A 19,030-nucleotide genomic window follows, 5' to 3' on the forward strand; every position below is an offset into this window, starting at 1 on the left:
TCTCAGAGGGTAAAATTACATAGCCCGAAACCGGAAATTTGTTTCTCACAGATCTCGAGCTGATTAGCCACTGAGTTGACGCTCGGTCCTGTGGAGAGTTGTATTAAGAAATATCTGCTACTGGCCATGCGCTCCTGAGGCTTAGTCCGGTTAAATGAGAAAGAAAGAAAACATAACACACTTGTTAGTAACACGTATGGGAATTAGATTGCTACCTACCCGCCTTTTCCCTACTATCTCTGTCTATCTTATCCTCCGTCTCTCTTTGTTCGTCTCTACCTCCTTCCTCCTCTCTCTTTCTCCCTCCCACTCAATCTCCTGTTCTCTCTCTCTCCCCATCTCTCTGTCCAACACCTCCTTTCCCCTCGCTATGTCGATTTTCCCCTCTCCCTCTCTCTTCATCTTCCCCCTTCTGCCACTCTCTTTCTGTCCATTACCTCCTCCATCATTTTTATGTCCATCTTTTCCTGCTGCACTCTCTCCATCACCTCCTAGCCCTTTCTCTGTCCATCTCCTCCTTTCCGACTCTTTTCTCCATTTTATCCCCTTGCCCCACTCTCTGGCCTTATTTACTTTTCTTGCTCATTCAGATTACGTGATACTATTCTAGTCATAAACTGATAAGCCATATACAGAACTTGCGTGTTTGCCAATAAGAATTTAATGTAAATCGGTAAAGAACGTTTAGAGATTTTTGGTGAAGACGTTTCCGCCTTAAACTTTACATATTTAATTACATATTCTACATATTTAGGATATAGGTATATAAAAACACACATTTACATCAATACAACGTCGAGTCACCATTTCGAAACAAGCGGCGAAGAATTTTCGGAGACTTACGATGTTGTAAAAAAAGACAATCACGTTTTTATTTATATAGATGTAAATGCTGGTTTTTTATACACTCACTGTAGTAATACATAAAAGTACAGGTGTAGTCGAATGCTATATTGTCTCAAAATTTCAAAAGAATATGTTTAAAACTTTCAGAGGTTCAAGATTTTGAACAAATGAACATGAAATGTTTGCTATCTTCTTTATTAACATATATGTATTTAGATATTACATGGCGCTCCAGTAGGTCCACAAAAAATGCACGTATTCGAATGCAACGTTGTATCAAAATTTCAAAGAAATCAGGAAAGGATTTTCTGAGGTTTACTATTTTGTACAAACGAACATTTATATTTTTATTTATATACATAGTTATCTTATTATGGACACTCTATCGCTTGTGAGCTCTGCAACATCCATGTACTAATTTATATTTACATGACAAACCCTATTTTTCGGGCTATATTTTAATTTTGACAAATGGATCTATGCAGACATTTGTAAAAACGGCGATGATACATCATTCCATACTAATGTAAAATTTCCACCTTCTGAAGAAGACAAATTTAAATTTGTTGAAACCTAGGTAAAGATTTCTTTATCCATTGCAACTGGTCGGCTGTTTATAATTTTATTGTCTTATTATTTTTATTATTACGGTATTAATTAATACAAGTATCAATTAATAACTTTTTACTGTACTATTTTCTGACAACTTCTCTACTTAGTGCATCCTCTTTGAGTGTACCGTCATGCTCCATTATTTCGTTGACGTGGTTATTCCAAGAGCACCTGCATGGTGGTTTAAAGTCAAAACTTCTCCTAGGCCACAGATGAGTTGGCATTCTCAAGAAGTGTCTATTGCACTATAACAATTTTCTTTCAGTTCTGCCTACCAGAGTTTCTTACTACAGTTTCACTTGCCATCACTCTAGTTCTTACGTCATCGTTAGCTTTTTCCTCCAGTCTTGAAAGCCTAGCACTCCTTTGTAAACGATGCGTTCCGACAACTATCAGCCTTCTTTGGACGTCAGCATCTAACATTCGTAGTTCTCATCCACATCTTAGAACCGATTCAACCACTAGCCCACCCGCTATTTTCTTATTGTTATTAGAAATATTCTTATCCTATAAAAAAGAATTCATGCACCCTATTACTTTTCTGTTTCGCTGTATTCTATAATATACCTCCGTATTACCCAATCCACTTTTGTCAATTTATGCCCATAAGTAGCTAATTTTCTACCATTACTGCACCGTCATTGACGTGAAATTTAAAATTTCTAATGTATCTAGCCTCTTCAGAAAAAGAACTTAATATTTTACTGTTAATTTGTTTTTATTCCCTTTTTTTAGATATAACTAATAATTTATATATTCTTTTTGGGGGTAAGCTTTAAAGTTATTAACCCACAATTACCAGTTATTCCGTTTTTATTAGTCCTTAGTTGTCATATTTCTGACATAAACGTATCATGAACTCAAGATCGTATTCACCTCGTCATAGAATGGCTTGATCGTCGGAACAACCTTACGAAAAGAACTGCACATCGTCCTAATGTTTTTCCAGTTTGCGAGGCTTCGCTATACATTTTCGAACCTCAGGAAGTTTTTACAGACCACCGATCCAACCCGCAAATAGGAGAACAAGGATTTGACATGAGGGTTTACTACCCTAGGACGGTTGACTACACTGCGTCTAAAGAGACCACCTCCTACGATAAAACTTTGTTAAGAATTAGCAATAAACTAACCACCAGCCATTAAGGAAACACTTTAAACGCTATTGAAGGAGAATTTGGTCTAAGAGCAATTCGATTTTAGACGGAATACTCGTGCTACCATTGCAAAAAGACTCTTGCTAATTGTGAGCGAGATGTTTATAGAAAATGGAAGAGATCGATGTATGTGTAATTTACATACCTGCTTAAGGCATTTAATGATGTGGCTTGGGATAATCTTGCATTTAAAACTCGGGAATAGAGAGTGGACCACTTACGAAATTATGTTATTTAAATCTCGTCGATGAAAGTGATTATTGCCTATACAAACCGAAACATACTTCATGGGCATTTAATTGAAACCATCTGAACAGCATTACCAGCAATTCCCCTAATTTTTATTGCACTCCCGAGGAGAAAGTGCCAGCTGCACAGAACCAGGAAAGAAGTAAGACAAGGCTTCTGACGGTGTCTTACCCTTCGTCAGTCTGTACTTGGAAAATAGGATTGACCACTGCCCTCTTGATGACAAGGGGGTAATAGCTGAGGGTTTTTAGATGAGGTGGTAGGAGAGGAAGGAAGAAGTTTCAGAACCTTGACAATGTGCTGGAAAGCAACAGGTGCGGTAACTGGAGACGCAGGAACTGGAGGGGCAGTAAGACTTGGCATCACAGCAGATGTCAAGGAAGACAGTGGCCAACACGTGAGGTGACTGCGTCCGCTGACACGATACAGCTATCAAATACAGCGGATGGCCGCTTGTCAGTCGCTCTCGCGTTTGGTCTACGAAACCTTTCTCTACGCGCCATTCTAAGTTCGACTTTGCTTTTGTGCTTAATGGATTTTGCCCACACTTTGGACCGGTTTATAAAGCTTGTCGACCATATTTGCCTTTGGATTCAAAAACTTCCATGAAGATACAATTCAACACGTCGCCCGTAACCAGACAAAATCGACAGGTAAAGGTAATTTACGGAGTACACCAAGGAAGTGTGGCAGGACCGTTACTAACTACAATGTGTGTAAATGATATAGTAGTAGCTCTTTAAGGCTGCTAGCAGATGGTGAGGTTGCATATACGAAAGTACAGTGCTAGAAGACTGTTCCGTTTTGCTGAATTTCCCGCAGAAAATTGATGAATGGTGCAGTATCTCGCAGCTGACCCTGAATATAAATGTACCACTTCCGCATACATAGAAAATAAATCCACCTATGTGGATGTATACTTCCGTAAAATGACCGACTGAGGAAATAGTGTCTACCGTAAAATATCTAGGAATACCTAGCCAAATCGACCTTAAGTGGGACGACCACATAAAACAAGACGGTTATTTATACCCGAAAACCGAGCGAGATGGCGCAGTAGTTAGACACTGGACTCGCATTCGGGAGGACGACGGTTCAATCCCGCGTCCGGCCATCCTGATTTAGGTTTTCTGTGATTTCCCTAAATCACTCCAGGCAAATACCGAGATGATTCCTTTCAAAGCGCACGGCCGACTTCCTACCCCGTCCTTCCCTAATCTGATGAGACCGACGACCTCGGTGTCTGGTCTCCTTCCCCAAACAACCCAACCCCAATACAAAACAAACAACAACACATACCCGAAATCTATATATGCTAGAGCAATAAAAACCAATTGGAGCGCGAGTGACTGCTGTGTGCCGCTGTTTCCTTATATTCTACGGTCGCTGTGCACAACAGTTCCTTATGGAATCAGAGTTGGTACAAAGCAGGAAAAGCAGACGCCAGACTGAAATTCATAGGAAGAATTTTCAGAAAATGAAACTTATCCACGATGAAAGTGGCTTATAAGGTGATAGTTCGACCGATACTTGAGTGTTGTTCAACAATATGCTATCCCTGCCAGGTACGTCATGGGATCGTTTTGTCAGTGCGAGACAGTTACAGAGACATTAAACAAACTTCAGTGGCAGACGCTACAAAAGGGGTGTTGCGCATCACTAAGAAGTTTTCTAGTGAAAATCCGATAGAAAACTTTCCGGAAAAAGCCGGAACACACATTATCTCCTGCAAAATACATATCCTGAAATAACCACAACAAGAGAATTCGATATATTAGAGATAATACAGAACTTACCGACAGTCATTCTTTCCATGCGCCATTGGCAAGTGAAACAGAATATGAGGGATCAGTTAATGGAACCAGAAGCCACACACCGTTAGGTGGCTTGCGGGGCATGATGTAGATGTACACTATGTGATCAAAAGTAGTCGAACACCTGGCTGAATATTACTTACAAGTTCGTGAAGCCCTCCGTCGGCAATGCTGGAATTTAATATGGTGTTGGCCCACTCTTACCCTTGATGACAGCTTCCACTCCCACAGGCACACGTTCAATCAATTGCTCGAAGGCTTCTTGGGGAATGGCAGCCCACTCTTCACGGAGTGCTGCCCTGAGGAGAGGTATCGATGTTCATCGGCGAGCCCTTGCACGAAGTCAGCGTTTCAAAACATCCCACAGGTGTTCCATAGGGTTCAGGACAGGATTCCGTGCAGGCCAGCCCATTACAGGGATTTTATTGTAGCGTAACCACTCCGCCACAGGCCATGCATTAAGAACTGGTGCTCGATCGTGTTGAAAGATGCAGTCGCCATCTCCGAATTGCTCTTCAACAGTGGGAAACCAGAAGGTGTTTAAAACATCAATGTAGGAATGTGCTGTGATAATGCCAAGCAAAACCACAAGGGATGCAAGACCCCTCCATGAAAAACACGACCACATCATAACAACACCACATCCGACTTTTACTGTAGGCAGATGACGTTCACCGGGCATTCGCCATGTCCACATCCTGCCATCGGATTGCCACATTGTGCACCGTGATTCGCCACTCCACACAACATTTTCCCACTGTTCAGTCGTCTAATGTTTACGATCCTTACACAAATTGTTCAAACGGCTCTGGGCACTATGGGACTTAACATCTGAGGTCATCAGTCCCCTAGACTTAGAACTACTTAAACCTAACTAACCTAAGGACATCACACACATCCATGCCCGAGGCAGGATGCGAACCTGTGACCGTAGCGGTCTCGCGGTTCCAGACATAAGCGCCTAGAACCGCTTGGCCACAGCGGCCGGCGATCCTTACACAAAGAGAGGCGTAATTTGGCATTTACCGGCGTGATGTGTGGTTTATGAGCAGCCGCTCGACCACGAAATCCAAGTTTTCTCACCTCCCGCCTAACTGTCGTAGTACTTGGACTGGATCCTGATGCAATTTGGAAATCCTTTGTGATGGTCTGGATAGATTGCTGCCTATTACACATTACCACCCTCATCAACTGTCGGTGACCTCTGTCAGTCAAACAGAAGAGGTCGACCTGCACGCTTTTGTGGTGTACGTGTCCTTTCACGTTTCCACTTCACTATCACATCGGAAACAGTGTACCTAGGGATGTTTAGGAGTGTGGAAATCTCGCGTACAGACGTATAACACAAGTGGCACCCAATCACCTGATCACTTTCGAAGTCCGTGAGTTCCGCAGAGCTCTCCATTTTGCTCTCTCACGATGTCTAATGACTACTGAGGTCACTGATCTAGAATACCTGGCAGTAGGTGGCAGTACAATGCACCTAATATGAAAAACGTATGTTTGTGGGGGTGTCCGGATACTTGCGTTGTTGTTGCGTCCGTTTTCAATTTTATATCACTTTACGACGGTTGGGTTACATGTCCAGCCACTTTTACACATCGGATGATGTTCCAAAAGGGTAAAATGCGCCACTGATATTAACCATGACTGTTTTTGTTTTGAAATTATGTAGATGTACGTCGCTTCAAGTGAGTTGTTCACCGTGTGAATGTTATGGCCGTTGATGTGGTGCTGAGTCAACTACTTATCGGAAGTCAAGAACTACTATACCCACCCAAATTCCGAAAAATGTGAGAATTATCGCACAATCAGCTTAACAACTCATGCATCGAAGTTACTGAAAATAATAATACCGGGTGATCAAAAAGTCAGTATAAATTTGAAAACTGAATAAATCACGGAATAATGTAGATAGAGAGGTACAAATTGATAAACATGCTTGGAATGACATGGAATTTTATTAGAATCAAAAAAATACAAACGTTAAAAAAATGTCCGCTAGATGGCGCTTCATCTTATCAAGTAGCAATAATTAGTATAACAAAGTAAGACAAAGCAAAGATGATGTCCTTTACAGGAAATGCTCATTATGTCCACCATCACTCCTCAACAATTGCTGTAATCGAGGAATAATGTTGTGAACAGCACTGTAAAGCATGTCCGGAGTTATGGCGAAGCATTGGCGTTGGATGTTGCTTTCAGCATCCCTAGAGATGTCGATCGATCACGATACACTTGCGACTTCACGTAACCCCAAAGCCAATAATCGCACGGACTGACGTCAGGGGACCTGGGAGGCCAAGCATGACGAAAGTGGCGGCTGCGCACACGATCATCACCAAACGACGCGCGCGAGAGATCTTTCACGCGTCTAGCAATACCTTGCGTCTAGCAATACCATGTCATTCCAAGCATGTGTGTCAATTTTTACCTCTCTATCTACATTATTCCGTGGTTTATTAAGTTTACAAATTTGTACTGACTTTTTGATCACCCGGTATAAGAAGAATGGAAAAGAAAGCTAAGGATTTACTAGACAACGATCAGTTTGGCTTTACGAAAGACGATGTCACCAGAGAGACAGTTCTGACGGTGCGGTTGACAATGGAAGCAAGATTGAAGAAAAATCAAAACACTTTCATAGGATTTGTCGACGTGAGAAAGGCGTTAGATAGTATCAAATGGTGCAAGGCGTTCGAACTCCTGAAAAGTTGGGGTAAGCTATACGAGAAGACGGAATGACGGAAATAAAAGACACGTTCAAGAGGGGGATTAATATTCAAGTTGAATGATATCAGTGATACGATTCGAATGGGGAAGAATTACAGGATGTATTGAATGGAATGAACAGTCTAGTGAGTACAGAACTTGAATTGAGAGTGAAGAAAGAAGTAATGCGAAGTAGCACTAACGAGAATAGCGAGGAACTTAATATCAGAGTTTGGGAAAAGAAATAGGCAAAGGAGTTGTGCTATGTAGTCTGCAAAATAATTCATGACGGACGGAGCAAGGAGGACATAAGAAGCTCATTAGCACTAACAAAAAGGTCATTCTTGGCCAAGAGAAGTCTACCAGTATCAAACGTAGGTCTTAATTTGAAGAAGAAATTTCTGAGAATGTGCTTTTGGGGCACACCATTGTATAGTAGTGAGACACGAAGTGAGAAAAATGGAACAGAAGAGAATCTAAGCCTTCCTGATGTGTTGCGAGAGAGGAATGTTGAAATTTAGGTAGACTGGTAAGGTCAGGAATGAGGAAGCACTCCGCAGAATCCTCGAGGAAAGAAGCATATAGAGATCAATGAGTAGAAGAAGGGCCAGGATGGCTGAACATCTATTAAGACATTAGAAAGTTACTTTAGTGGTCCAAGAGGGAGCTATAGAGAGTAAAAACTGCAGATGAAAACAAACTGTAACACAGAAGCGCTAAAGAAACTGGTATATGCATGCATATTCAAATACAGATTACGGCGCTGCGGTCGCCGACGCCTATGTAAGACAAGTGTCTGTCGCAGTTGTTAGAACGGTTACTGCTGCTACAATGACAGGTTACGAAGATTTAATTGAGTCTGAACGTAGAATTGTAGGCCAGTTTGTGTACCCTTCATGATTGCACGACACAAAGCCTTACGCCTCGCCCGGGCCCGTCAACACTGACATCGAGCTGCTGATTACTGGGAAGTTGTTGCCTGGTTGGACGAATCTCGTTTCAGATTGTATCGAGCGGATGGAATTGTACAGGTTTGGAGACAACCTCAAGAATCCATGGACCCTGCATGTCAGCAGGGGATTGTTCGCTTGGTGGAGGCTCTGTGCTGGTGTGGGGCGTTTGCAATTGGAGTGATATGGGACACCTGATACATCTAGATACGACTCTGACAGGTGACACGTACGTAAACATATTGTCTGATCAGTTGCACCCATTCATGTCTACTCTGCATTCCGATGGACTTGGGAAATTTCAGCAGGACAATGTGACACCCCACACGTCCAGAATTGCTACAGAGAGGCTCCAGAAACAATATTGTGAGTTTAATCACTTCTGCTGCCCACCAAACTCCCCGGACATGAACATTAATGAGCATGACTGGGATGCCTTGCAGTGTGCTATTCAGAAGAGATCTCCAGCCGCTCGTACTCTTACGGATTTATCGACAGCACTTCAGGATTCATGGTTTCAATTTCCTCCAGTTCTACTTCAGACATTTCATATTGCGGCACTTCTGCGTGCTCGCGGGGGCCCTATACGATGTTACGCAGGTGCACCAGTTTCTTTGGCTCTTCAGTGTATAACCGTCATGTAACTGAGGACGCCGTTTTCCATGTGCTACCAGTCGGAAGAACTAGAAAAAAAATCCTTGATCAAAAAGGTGAGGAAAGCCCTAGATGGGATTTCTGACTGCATTGAGCTCACTGGACGGCAGTTTTCTGGATTAATTCTGTACCCTGATAAAGGACGCGCGTGATAATAGCTTTCTTTTGGACACTGGGTAGTGTTTTGTACAAGTGATCTGCGGTATGATATCGTTAAAATGGAAGCTAACGCAGCTTCATGTTCTGCATAGAATGCAATAGGGACACTATCGGTCAAAGTAGAAATATTTAATTTCAGTGATTTTATCTGTTTCTCACTCATTTTCTGTGCTTGTTGGAGAAGTGAAATGGGGGAGTACTTTTGTGTCTCCCATTGTAAAGGAACATTTGATAATGTACCGGGTGATCAAAAAGTCAGTATAAGTTTGAAAACTGAATAAATCACGGAATAATGTAGACAGAGGGATACAAATTGACACCCATGCTTGGAATGACATTGGGTTTTATTAAAACCAAAAAAGTTCACAAGTTCAAAAAATGTCCGACAGATGGCGCTTCATCTGATCAGAATAGCAATAATTAGCATAACCAAGTAGGACAAAGCAAGGATGATGTACTTTACAGGAAATGCTCAATATTTCCACCATCATCCTCAACAATAGCTGTAGTCGAGAAATAATGTTGTGAACAGCACTGTAAAGCATGTCCGGAGTTATGGCGAGGCACTGGCGTCGGATGTTGTCTTTGAGCATCCCTAGAGATATCGGTCGATCACGATACACTTGCGACTTCAGGTAACCCCGAAGCCAATAATCGCACGGACTGAGGTCTGGGGACCTGGGAGGCTGAGCACACGATCATCACCAAACGACGTGCGCAAGAGATCTGTCGGACAATTTGTGACTTTAGTTTTTTTGGTTCTAATAAAACCCCATTTCATTCCAGGCATGTGTCAATTTTTACCTCTCTATCTACATTATTCCGTGGTTTATTAAGTTTTCAAATTTATACTGACTTTTTGATCACCCGGTATATCAGCATTTTTGTTATTTCTTTGCACCACTCAGCCGAATTCTGCTTGAAGATAACTAACGACGAATTTTTCCCCCTTAAAGATAACTACTCTAACGCTTAGCGGCGATTTATGTAAGTGATTATTTTTGTTTACTTACTAGTTGTAAACTTCAAAACGCCAGTCCTTTCTGGACGTAAGAATTAGTCGTTGCATTTTGAATATTTTTCCTGCATATTTTGGATTTGCCACGACATGACTGGATACTAAATGTATTTCGCACTTCCTATGCGCAGGATGACCCCAGACCCCTTCGTTCGGAGCTCCTTCTGGGCAGTGGTGATCGGCGCGACGGCATCATTCGTGGGAGGCTGCGCCGTCCACCAGGGCATGGTACAGAAGTTCATGTCGCTGCCGGATCTGGCAGCTTGTCGAAAGTGAGTTCTCCCAGAGGACGAGAGATACCCACATCCGTAGCCAATATCAGTAGCGCAGTCCTGTGCATTGGCACTAGGCTCAAGAGGTGGTTTGTTCATATCTCCACTGTTGATTGTACATAGAATTTTTACCGCTAGTATCTAGCTGGGAATGGAGAGGAGACAGCAGCGTGAAGTTTCTGATCGCCAGACTTCGCACATTTGTCCTGAATCAACTCCACATCCCTCCGCTGTGTCTCATAGAGGCACCTGACACTGTTGCTGGTAATCGGACCGTCATATTGGATGTTCAGCCTGCCCATCCCTTTGGAGGTATTCTGTAGGAGTTGATATGTGCCAGCACCAGATTTCGTTCTGTCCCTAACATGCCTAACAATATACACTTGACACTACACTTTCAACCAATAATTAAAGACTTGAGTTGGAGGAGCGCAACATCGAACTACCTTCAAAAATGTCTAGCTTAGAACGACAATGCGGAATATTCTTGATGATAACTTCCCTAAATTTATGGGAATTTAGCAGTAAGATATATGAAAATGGGTGAAAGTTCTGTATACGAAAATGGAACACTATAGTAAAGGACATGGATTTTTCCAAAACGTTAGTTTTGTGTTAGTGAATCCCATCGGAGAAATGATCTTAGAATTCCGTGATAAGTTTCAACGACTTACACACAGTACTATGACACAAAGCATTTATCACTTGGGATAAATCAGAAAAATATCACAAATTATTTCTTAGATTTAGGAAACAGATAAAAGACATAGTGACCTAGTTCTAAAACTGTACCTGAGGAAGGGTAGATGGGAAGCAATATTGTAAAGAAGACATCCCATGCTATCAAAAGGGGCTATGCTTAAGAGATGACGAGCTCATGAGAGGTTATCACTATGGTGGACATAATGGCCAAGACATTCTGCTAGAAATTGTGGGAAATAAAGATATCTTGAATTCGTTATGAGGATTACTTTAAGTAAATTTATTCACGTAAAATTTAATCCAAGCAAAGCAGACAACATGAATTTCTAAAATCTTCCAGTACACTGGAAAACAAGCAGAAATAAAGATTGACATGTTTTCGTAGGCATGGAAGGCAGGTTGCATTGCACAATATTTGTGAGATGTTAAATTATTCAAGAGGAGAGTGGCCAGTTGAAAATAGAATTAAAACGAAAAAGTAACTGCCTAAAAGTAAACTTAATCACTGAAAATGTGGTGTCACCGCCAGACACCACACTTGCTAGGTGGTAGCTTTAAATCGGCCGCGGTCCATTAGTAAATGTCGGACCCGCGTGTCGCCACTGTCAGTCATCGCAGACCGAGCGCCACCACACGGCAGGTCTAGAGAGACGTACTAGCACTCGCCCCAGTTGTACGGACGACTTCGCTAGCGATGCACACTGACGAAGCCTCGCTCATTTGCAGAGCAGATAGTCAGAATAGCCTTCAGTCAATGGCTACGACCTACCAAGGCGCCATTAGTAACATTGCAAGTATCTACAGAGTCTCACTTGTATCGTCAAGAGCGATGTACAACAATGATGGATTAAAGTTAAGTATTCCAGCAGCTACGTACTTTTCTTTATAGCATTCATTACGTATCCTGTTTCAGACCTATCTCTAGCCTGCGTGGGTTAACGCGTGCATATCGGCTTCCTCACTCAGGTAGTGTTCGTAGTGTTGGCTAACTGCTAACACTGCAGAAAACTTCAGTAATCTTGGAGTAACATAGCCAACACTAACAAAAATGTGCATAAAAAGTCACAGTAAACTCTAGATGAAAGAGTTCACAAGTGGCATCGAAACATTAAAATGTTGCATAAAGTGGAAAAAGTGAAGGTTTAAATGAAGAGCGAGATATATGGCGGTGTGTGACTTTCATAGAACACTACGGTTAATGACTCAGTCAATATAGTAGAAGTCAGTGAGTCATCTTGAAACCAGTGTATAATTTTGTAGTGAAGCGTTTAATACGCAATTCAAACTCAGCATCGTATGTTCATAGAAACGTCACCAAGCTTACATTTATGAGTGAAAAATAAAAATGAAAACTGCACGATGATATTCATTTGATAAAAAGGTATCAAAAGCAAACATAATCAAATTTTAGTTGAGGATAAGGCGAAAAACGTAGAGAAAATTGTGTTATACTGCAGAAATGCACGTTCATTGAAATAAAAAGAGATCTTTGATAAGGATACATTATTTTTCATTAAAGGCTATCTTGATAACTCTACGGGGTGATTCTCATAACCCTTCAAAAACCTCCGAAGTGACTTAGATGACAATGAGACAAGTGTTTTATTATAAGGCACGTGGGGTCGAAAGTGCTGGGAAATACCCCTAGAGTCACATGTTCAACAGTTCTCATCATTTTTGAGGTATTTCCTTACATTTGCGACCTCATGTGACTTGCCTAAGCATCATCTATGTCGCTTTGATGGTTTTGACCTTTAATAAGAATCACCCTTTAGAGTTATCAGGATAGGTTTTAGTGAACAATAGTGTATGCCTTGTCGAAGATTTCTCTTTATTTCAAGAACGTAGTATTACTACCCTATAAATTTTTCTCAGTGCCATCTTCGTCGCTTAGGGGTTTTTTAAACGTTAATAACAATCACTGTGTATGCTGTGTGACACAGGTTGAAGAAAGGGAAGTAATACTTATCGTGTTCGGTTTCACAGCTAATGGCATACTAAGAATGTCAATTTCTCACTCTGCCTATTCAGAATAGTTTGTGGGTCCAGTGGACGCATACCCTCTGGGCGTCAGAAATGCGTTACAGCCACAAAGGCGTTCAATCGTCAACAGATGAGGTGTCCTCAGGTTTCGGGCACCCATCTACCAGGCGAGCACTGTGCTGTCGGGCACTTCCAGGCTAGGACTGTGCTGTCGGGCATCATTATTCATCAGATAAAATTGAGATCCATACATCTGCATCCCTGCAGGTATGCCAAAACACTGTGGCTAGCGAACAGTCACGGGAGGGCAGCTGGGCTGCAACCAAGTCGTGATCTCGATCTCTGCTACGGAGTTCATGCGGTAGAATAAACTATCCAAAAATATATAATGCAAGCCCACACTCGCAAGTAGGATCATCATCAGACGGGTATGGTGAAGGCTATTAAACTTCAAAAATGGCAGGGACCTGGTGCGACCAGAGTGGTTCTAATGTCTCTGAGCATTATGGGACTTAACTTCTGAGGTCTTCAGTCCCCTAGAACTTAGAACTACTTAAACCTAACTAACCTAAGGACATCACACACATCCATGCCCGAGGCAGGATTCGAACCTGCGACAGTAGCGGTCGCGCGGTCTCAGACTGTAGCGCTTAGAACCGCTCGGCTACTCCGGCCGGCGCGACCGGAGTGGTGCTTGGGTATTTTAAGAAGATTCTCTCCGCCCTTTTTATGTACCAGGTGCGGTTTCAGCGACTGGAACGGGTGCAGTTCGCTCGAGGTGAGATACGTGGTACTGTCGCACTGTCGTGACCGCCACCTCGCATTGTTGTGGCCAACAGTTATTTTCGTCGTCAACGAGCAATATCCAGTCACAGACATGGGGTGGCAGCATTAGCAAGTGCCTGGTTCGTGCACTTATTTATACTGTTTTTCATGGGCAGCGAAGGCTGGAATCTGCAAGTCTCTACCGCAACTGGACGACCAATGTGTGGAGACAGGCTGGCCTTTTCAGATGAATGATGATTTATGCTGCATCAAACAAATGACCAATAGCACATACGGCATGCAATGTCTTAAAGCAAAAACCGCGCATGCTTTATGGGCTGGGGAATGTTTTCGAGGTATTCCCTGGCTAATATCTTCATTTGGAAAGGCACAATGGATCAGCATATGTATGTATCTATCCACATGTACCCCTATATGCAGTTTGTTTTTCCTAGTCACAGTAGTATCTGCTAGCAAGACAGTCCAACTTGTCATACAGCTCATAGTGTATACACGTAGTTCGAAGATAACGACCATGAGTTTACCGTACTGCCCTGGCAATTTAAGCCCAATCGAGACTCTATGGGACCACCTCGATCGGGATGTTCGGGCCTAGGATCCTCTACCGAGGAACCTTGCCCAGCTGGCAACAACATTGGAGGCTGCGTGGCTTCACATCTCCGTCTGTCACCTCCAGAACTTCATTAGCTCTCTTCCTGTACAAACCGCAGCGGTCCGCACTGCAAAAGATTGTTACGCAGGCTTTTGACAAATGGCTGTACTAATGTGACTGGACACTGTATGTAATGATAGTCATTATCCATATTAAAATACTATAACAGGATACTATTCGTCTGCTCCACTCATGTTACAGTTCTCTCCACGAGTTTCATTTATGAAGGGACTAGTGGGTTGCCCAGCTCACAGATCAGCGCCTCTCGAAGGCGGTGACAGGCTCCTTAAGGCAGACGTCCGACCAGCTGCCGACCTAGAACACGTAGGATGGCTGACTGCATCCATTCTTTAATTTTCCAACGATTTGACTATGCGTAATATCATCCAAATGTTTTGCGTAATACCATCCAAATGTGTCTGAATATCTATCTCCCTTTCGTGTGACAGGGTGTACAAAATGCTAAAAACACGTGGTTAGAGTCACTGCCAAAGTTCTCTGCCTCATTATCTGTTACAGGTGAGCAAACAGTCATGTAGTACCATAAAATGCATGTAATATGTTCAGAGTTGTTCCACCACTCTTTAGTTTGTACAGTGCTCTCGTGACGTAATACGTGTAGATAGATCTTGAGGATACGTTAAGTAATGGATGTTAGTGTAGCTACGTAGGAATAAAGATGAATACCTTCTTCAAAGATGAGCAAAAAGTTGGTGATCATAATTAATCTTAATATGATGTAAAAAAATGTTGTAATGTATCTCTTGGATGTGGAACAGCCGACCAATCCAGCGGAAAATATTTTCCAGAATCGTAAGAAAACTACAGTGGACCATAAACAATTCTCACAACTTTCAACGGACATTATAACTCTCACCAGTGGTATAAGAAAGATTTTGCCACACCAGTTAAATTCAAGTTGAGTTGCAAATACACTAACGGAAAAAAGTCGCAACAACACGACGGAGGTGTTCGAAGTAAACAGAAGTTAATAAACATGTTTCTAGAACTAAAAGATTTCTCCATTCAGATTAAGCGTCAGTCGTGTAAGAATGCGTTAGTAGCTCCACTTTCAGGATACAAATCACGTTTGCTTTAAATACACGCTGTAAAGCTCATGAGCGTTGGTTACCTTTGTGACTGGACTTCGTAAGCTGATGGTAGTCAATAACGCCTTTAAGGCAACAAAGACGCCAGTATCAACACCTCACAGAGTTTCAAAGACGTCAAGTAATAGGGCTGCGAGAAGCTGGATGTTCCTTCTGCGATACTGCAGAAAGACCTGGCAGAAATGTAACCATTATATATGACTGCTGGCATCGGTGGTCACGAAAACGTATGGTCTCAAGAGGACCGAGTGTGGACGTCTACGTGGCACTACCGAGAAGGAAGAATATCGCGTTCGGCCCATGGCTCCGGCACATTTTACTGTATGTGCAGCAGTTGGCACCACAGTGACACAATGAACTGTTACAAGTGGGTTACTTCAAGAACAGCTATAAGTTAGACGCACTACGAGGGCTGTCCAGAAAGTAAGTTACGATCGGTCGCGAAATGGAAACGACTATGAAAATCCGATAAAGCTTTGCAAAGATGTGTTGGGCAGTGTCTCTAGTATGACTCTAGGTAGAATTACGTCGCTCTTTTCATTCCTGAGCTCTTAGTGAGCGCGTGAAGATGTTATAGAAACTAGTGTCTCCCGCCAAGTACGAGGGCCTGGTGAGAATTTTCCCTGAAGCTATGCAACCAACATTACATGACTGTCGTGCGGTTTCTTCTTCAAGACAATTCTCAGCCTCATTCTGCAGGGGCAATGAAGATGTTCCTGCATCGTTTCAATTGGAAATGTTTGGTTACCCACAATACAGCCCGTAATTGTCTCCTACTGAGTTTCATCTCTGCTCAAACGAACCGCTGGCTATGAAGACAACATTTTGGCACAGACAATGAGCTTTAGGCCAGCGTAGAGAATTGGCAGAAAGCACTGGTGGCTGCCTTCTAAGATGAGGGTATTGGAAAGTTGGTACAACGCTACGACGAATGTCTGAGTCAGAACGGCGACTACGTAGAGAAGTAGCTAAAAGGTGTAGCTAACTGTTACATTTCTGATTTTCACTGTGATTTTCATTTCTCGATCAATCGTAACTTACTTTCTGGACAGCCCTCGTATGTCGTACCTTTCGCTCAGCCCAAAACACCGCCATTTGCAACTTCAGTGGTATCAAGTGAGAGCTCGATGGAGGTCAGGGTGGAAGTCTGCTGTGTTTTCTGATGAAAGCTGGTTCTGCTTCGACGCCAGTGATGGCCGTGTGTCCATTAGAAGAAGGCCAGAGGAGTGCCTGCAGCCAACTTGGTGATAGACACACTGGATCTACACCTGGCGTTATGGTCTGTGATGCAATTTCGTATGACAGCAGGAGAACTCTCGTAGTTGTCCCAAGCACCTTGACTGCATATCTGAAAGTCAATCTGATGATCCGACATGTTGTGCTGCCATTCATGGACAGCATTGCTGGGGGTGTTTTCCAAAAGGACAACGTTCACCTGCATGTCGCTGTTGTGACACAACATGCTCTACACAGTGTCGATAAGTGGCCGTGGTGTGTTCGATCATCATATCTGGCTCAGATCGATCACATATCGGACGTCGTCGTACGACAGCTCCAGCGTCATCCACAACCAGCATTATCAGTTCCTGTATTGAGCGACCAATTGCAAAAACATGGAACTCCCTTGCACAATCAGACATCCCTCACCTCTATAACACAGTTTACCTGCATTTAATTTTTGCAATGTTTATCACTTAAATATGTTACCTAGACAAAAGTATTGCCGAAATTTCGTGATCCTACATTAATTAGTTTTTAGTGTTGCTATTTCTTTTCGATGTCCATGTATTTTGTATTGGTAGAGCATTTGCCCGCAAAAGGCAAAAGTCCCGAGTTCGAGTCTCGGTCCGGCACACAGTTTTAATCTGCCAGGAAGTTTCATATCAGAGGACACTCTGCTGCAGAGTGAAAATCTCATTCTGCGTGTATTTTGTGTTTTGCGCAAAGGAAAGGAGCATGAAAACAAAAATCTTAGCAGGCATTACGATAATAGCCTAAATTTTATATATCTTGAAAGTAGCTGAAATGGCTTGCGAATGTGCTACCATCAAAGGTGCACTGGTTGTACAATACTGGTACAAAATTAATAGGCAAGATGCTGAAACTGAAGGTTTGTTTGGCGTACTACACAAAAAAAAAAAAAAATGCTAGAGACTTCCGAAATCTACTGCATGTGAGCATTGCTAAAAATTAACGGTTCATATCGTATAAAGTGAAGCGGTATCACAACGAAGGAGTAAAGGTATACGAGAGGCATAGGAACTACAGTTGCTAGGATTCCTAGGATACGCGAACCGTTGTAGTAGTATACTAGAAAACTGGAGAGAACAACAAAGAGTGTCAAACAGAAAATCGAGGATGGGGTCAGAATTGCAAAGACTTGTTTTGCTTGGATAGGAAAACTTGGGTGACCACTGCAAAGCAAACAACAAATTCAAATGTGTGTGATTTCCTAAGGGATCAAACTGCTGAGATCATCGGTCCCTAGAATTTTTTTTTTTTTTGTTGTTAATCAGTCTACTGACTGGTTTCATGCGGCCTGCCACGAATTCCTTTCCTGTGCTAACCTCTTCATCTCAGAATAGCACTTGCAACCTACGTCCTCAATTATTTGCTTTACGTATTCCAATCTCTGTCTTCCTCTACAGTGTTTGCCCTCTACAGCTCCCTCTAGTACCATGGAAGTCATTCCCTCATGTCTTAGCAGATGTCCTATCATCCTGTCGCTTCTCCTTATCAGTGTTTTCCACATATTTCTTTCCTCTCCGATTCTGCGTAGAACCTCCTCATTCCTTACCTTATCAGTCCATCTAATTTTCAACATTCGTCTATAGCACCACATCTCAAATGCTTCGATTCTCTACTGTTCCGGTTTTCCCACAGTCCATGTTTCACTACCATACAATGCTGTACTCAAACGTACATCCTCAGAAATTTCTTCCTCAAATTAAGGCCGGTATTTGATATTAGTAGACTTCTCTTGGCCAGAAATGCCTTTTTTGCCACAGCGAGTCTGCTTTTGATGTCCTCCTCGCTCCATCCGTCATTGGTTATTTTACTGCCTAGGTAGCAGAATTCCTTAACTTCATTGACTTCGTGACCATTCTACTACTTCTCATTACCTTCGTCTTTCTCCGATTTACTCTTAAACCATACTGTGTACTCATTAGACTGTTCATTCCGTTCAGCAGATCATTTAATTCTTCTTCACTTTCACTCAGGATAGCAATGTCATCAGCGAATCGTATCATTGATATCCTTTCACCTTGTATTTTAATTCCACTCCTGAACCTTTCTTTTATTTCCATCATTGCTTTCTCGATGTACAGATTGATGAGTAGGGTCGAAAGGCTAC

General features: G+C 42.4%; 1 protein-coding gene across 1 annotated transcript in view; it reads left to right on the forward strand.

Moving 5' to 3' along the window:
- The window catches only part of LOC124796096 (sodium-coupled monocarboxylate transporter 1-like), a 96,710-nt gene that overhangs the window by 28,893 nt on the left and 48,787 nt on the right, over window positions 1-19,030 (forward strand). Inside the window, exon 7 of the mRNA XM_047260182.1 lies at window positions 10,303-10,443. Within this exon, the coding sequence (XP_047116138.1) occupies window positions 10,303-10,443 (141 nt within the window). The remainder of the gene's footprint in view (window positions 1-10,302; window positions 10,444-19,030) is intronic.

Source organism: Schistocerca piceifrons, chromosome 4 (assembly GCF_021461385.2).
Source record: "Schistocerca piceifrons isolate TAMUIC-IGC-003096 chromosome 4, iqSchPice1.1, whole genome shotgun sequence".
Taxonomy (NCBI): Eukaryota; Metazoa; Arthropoda; class Insecta; order Orthoptera; family Acrididae; genus Schistocerca; species Schistocerca piceifrons.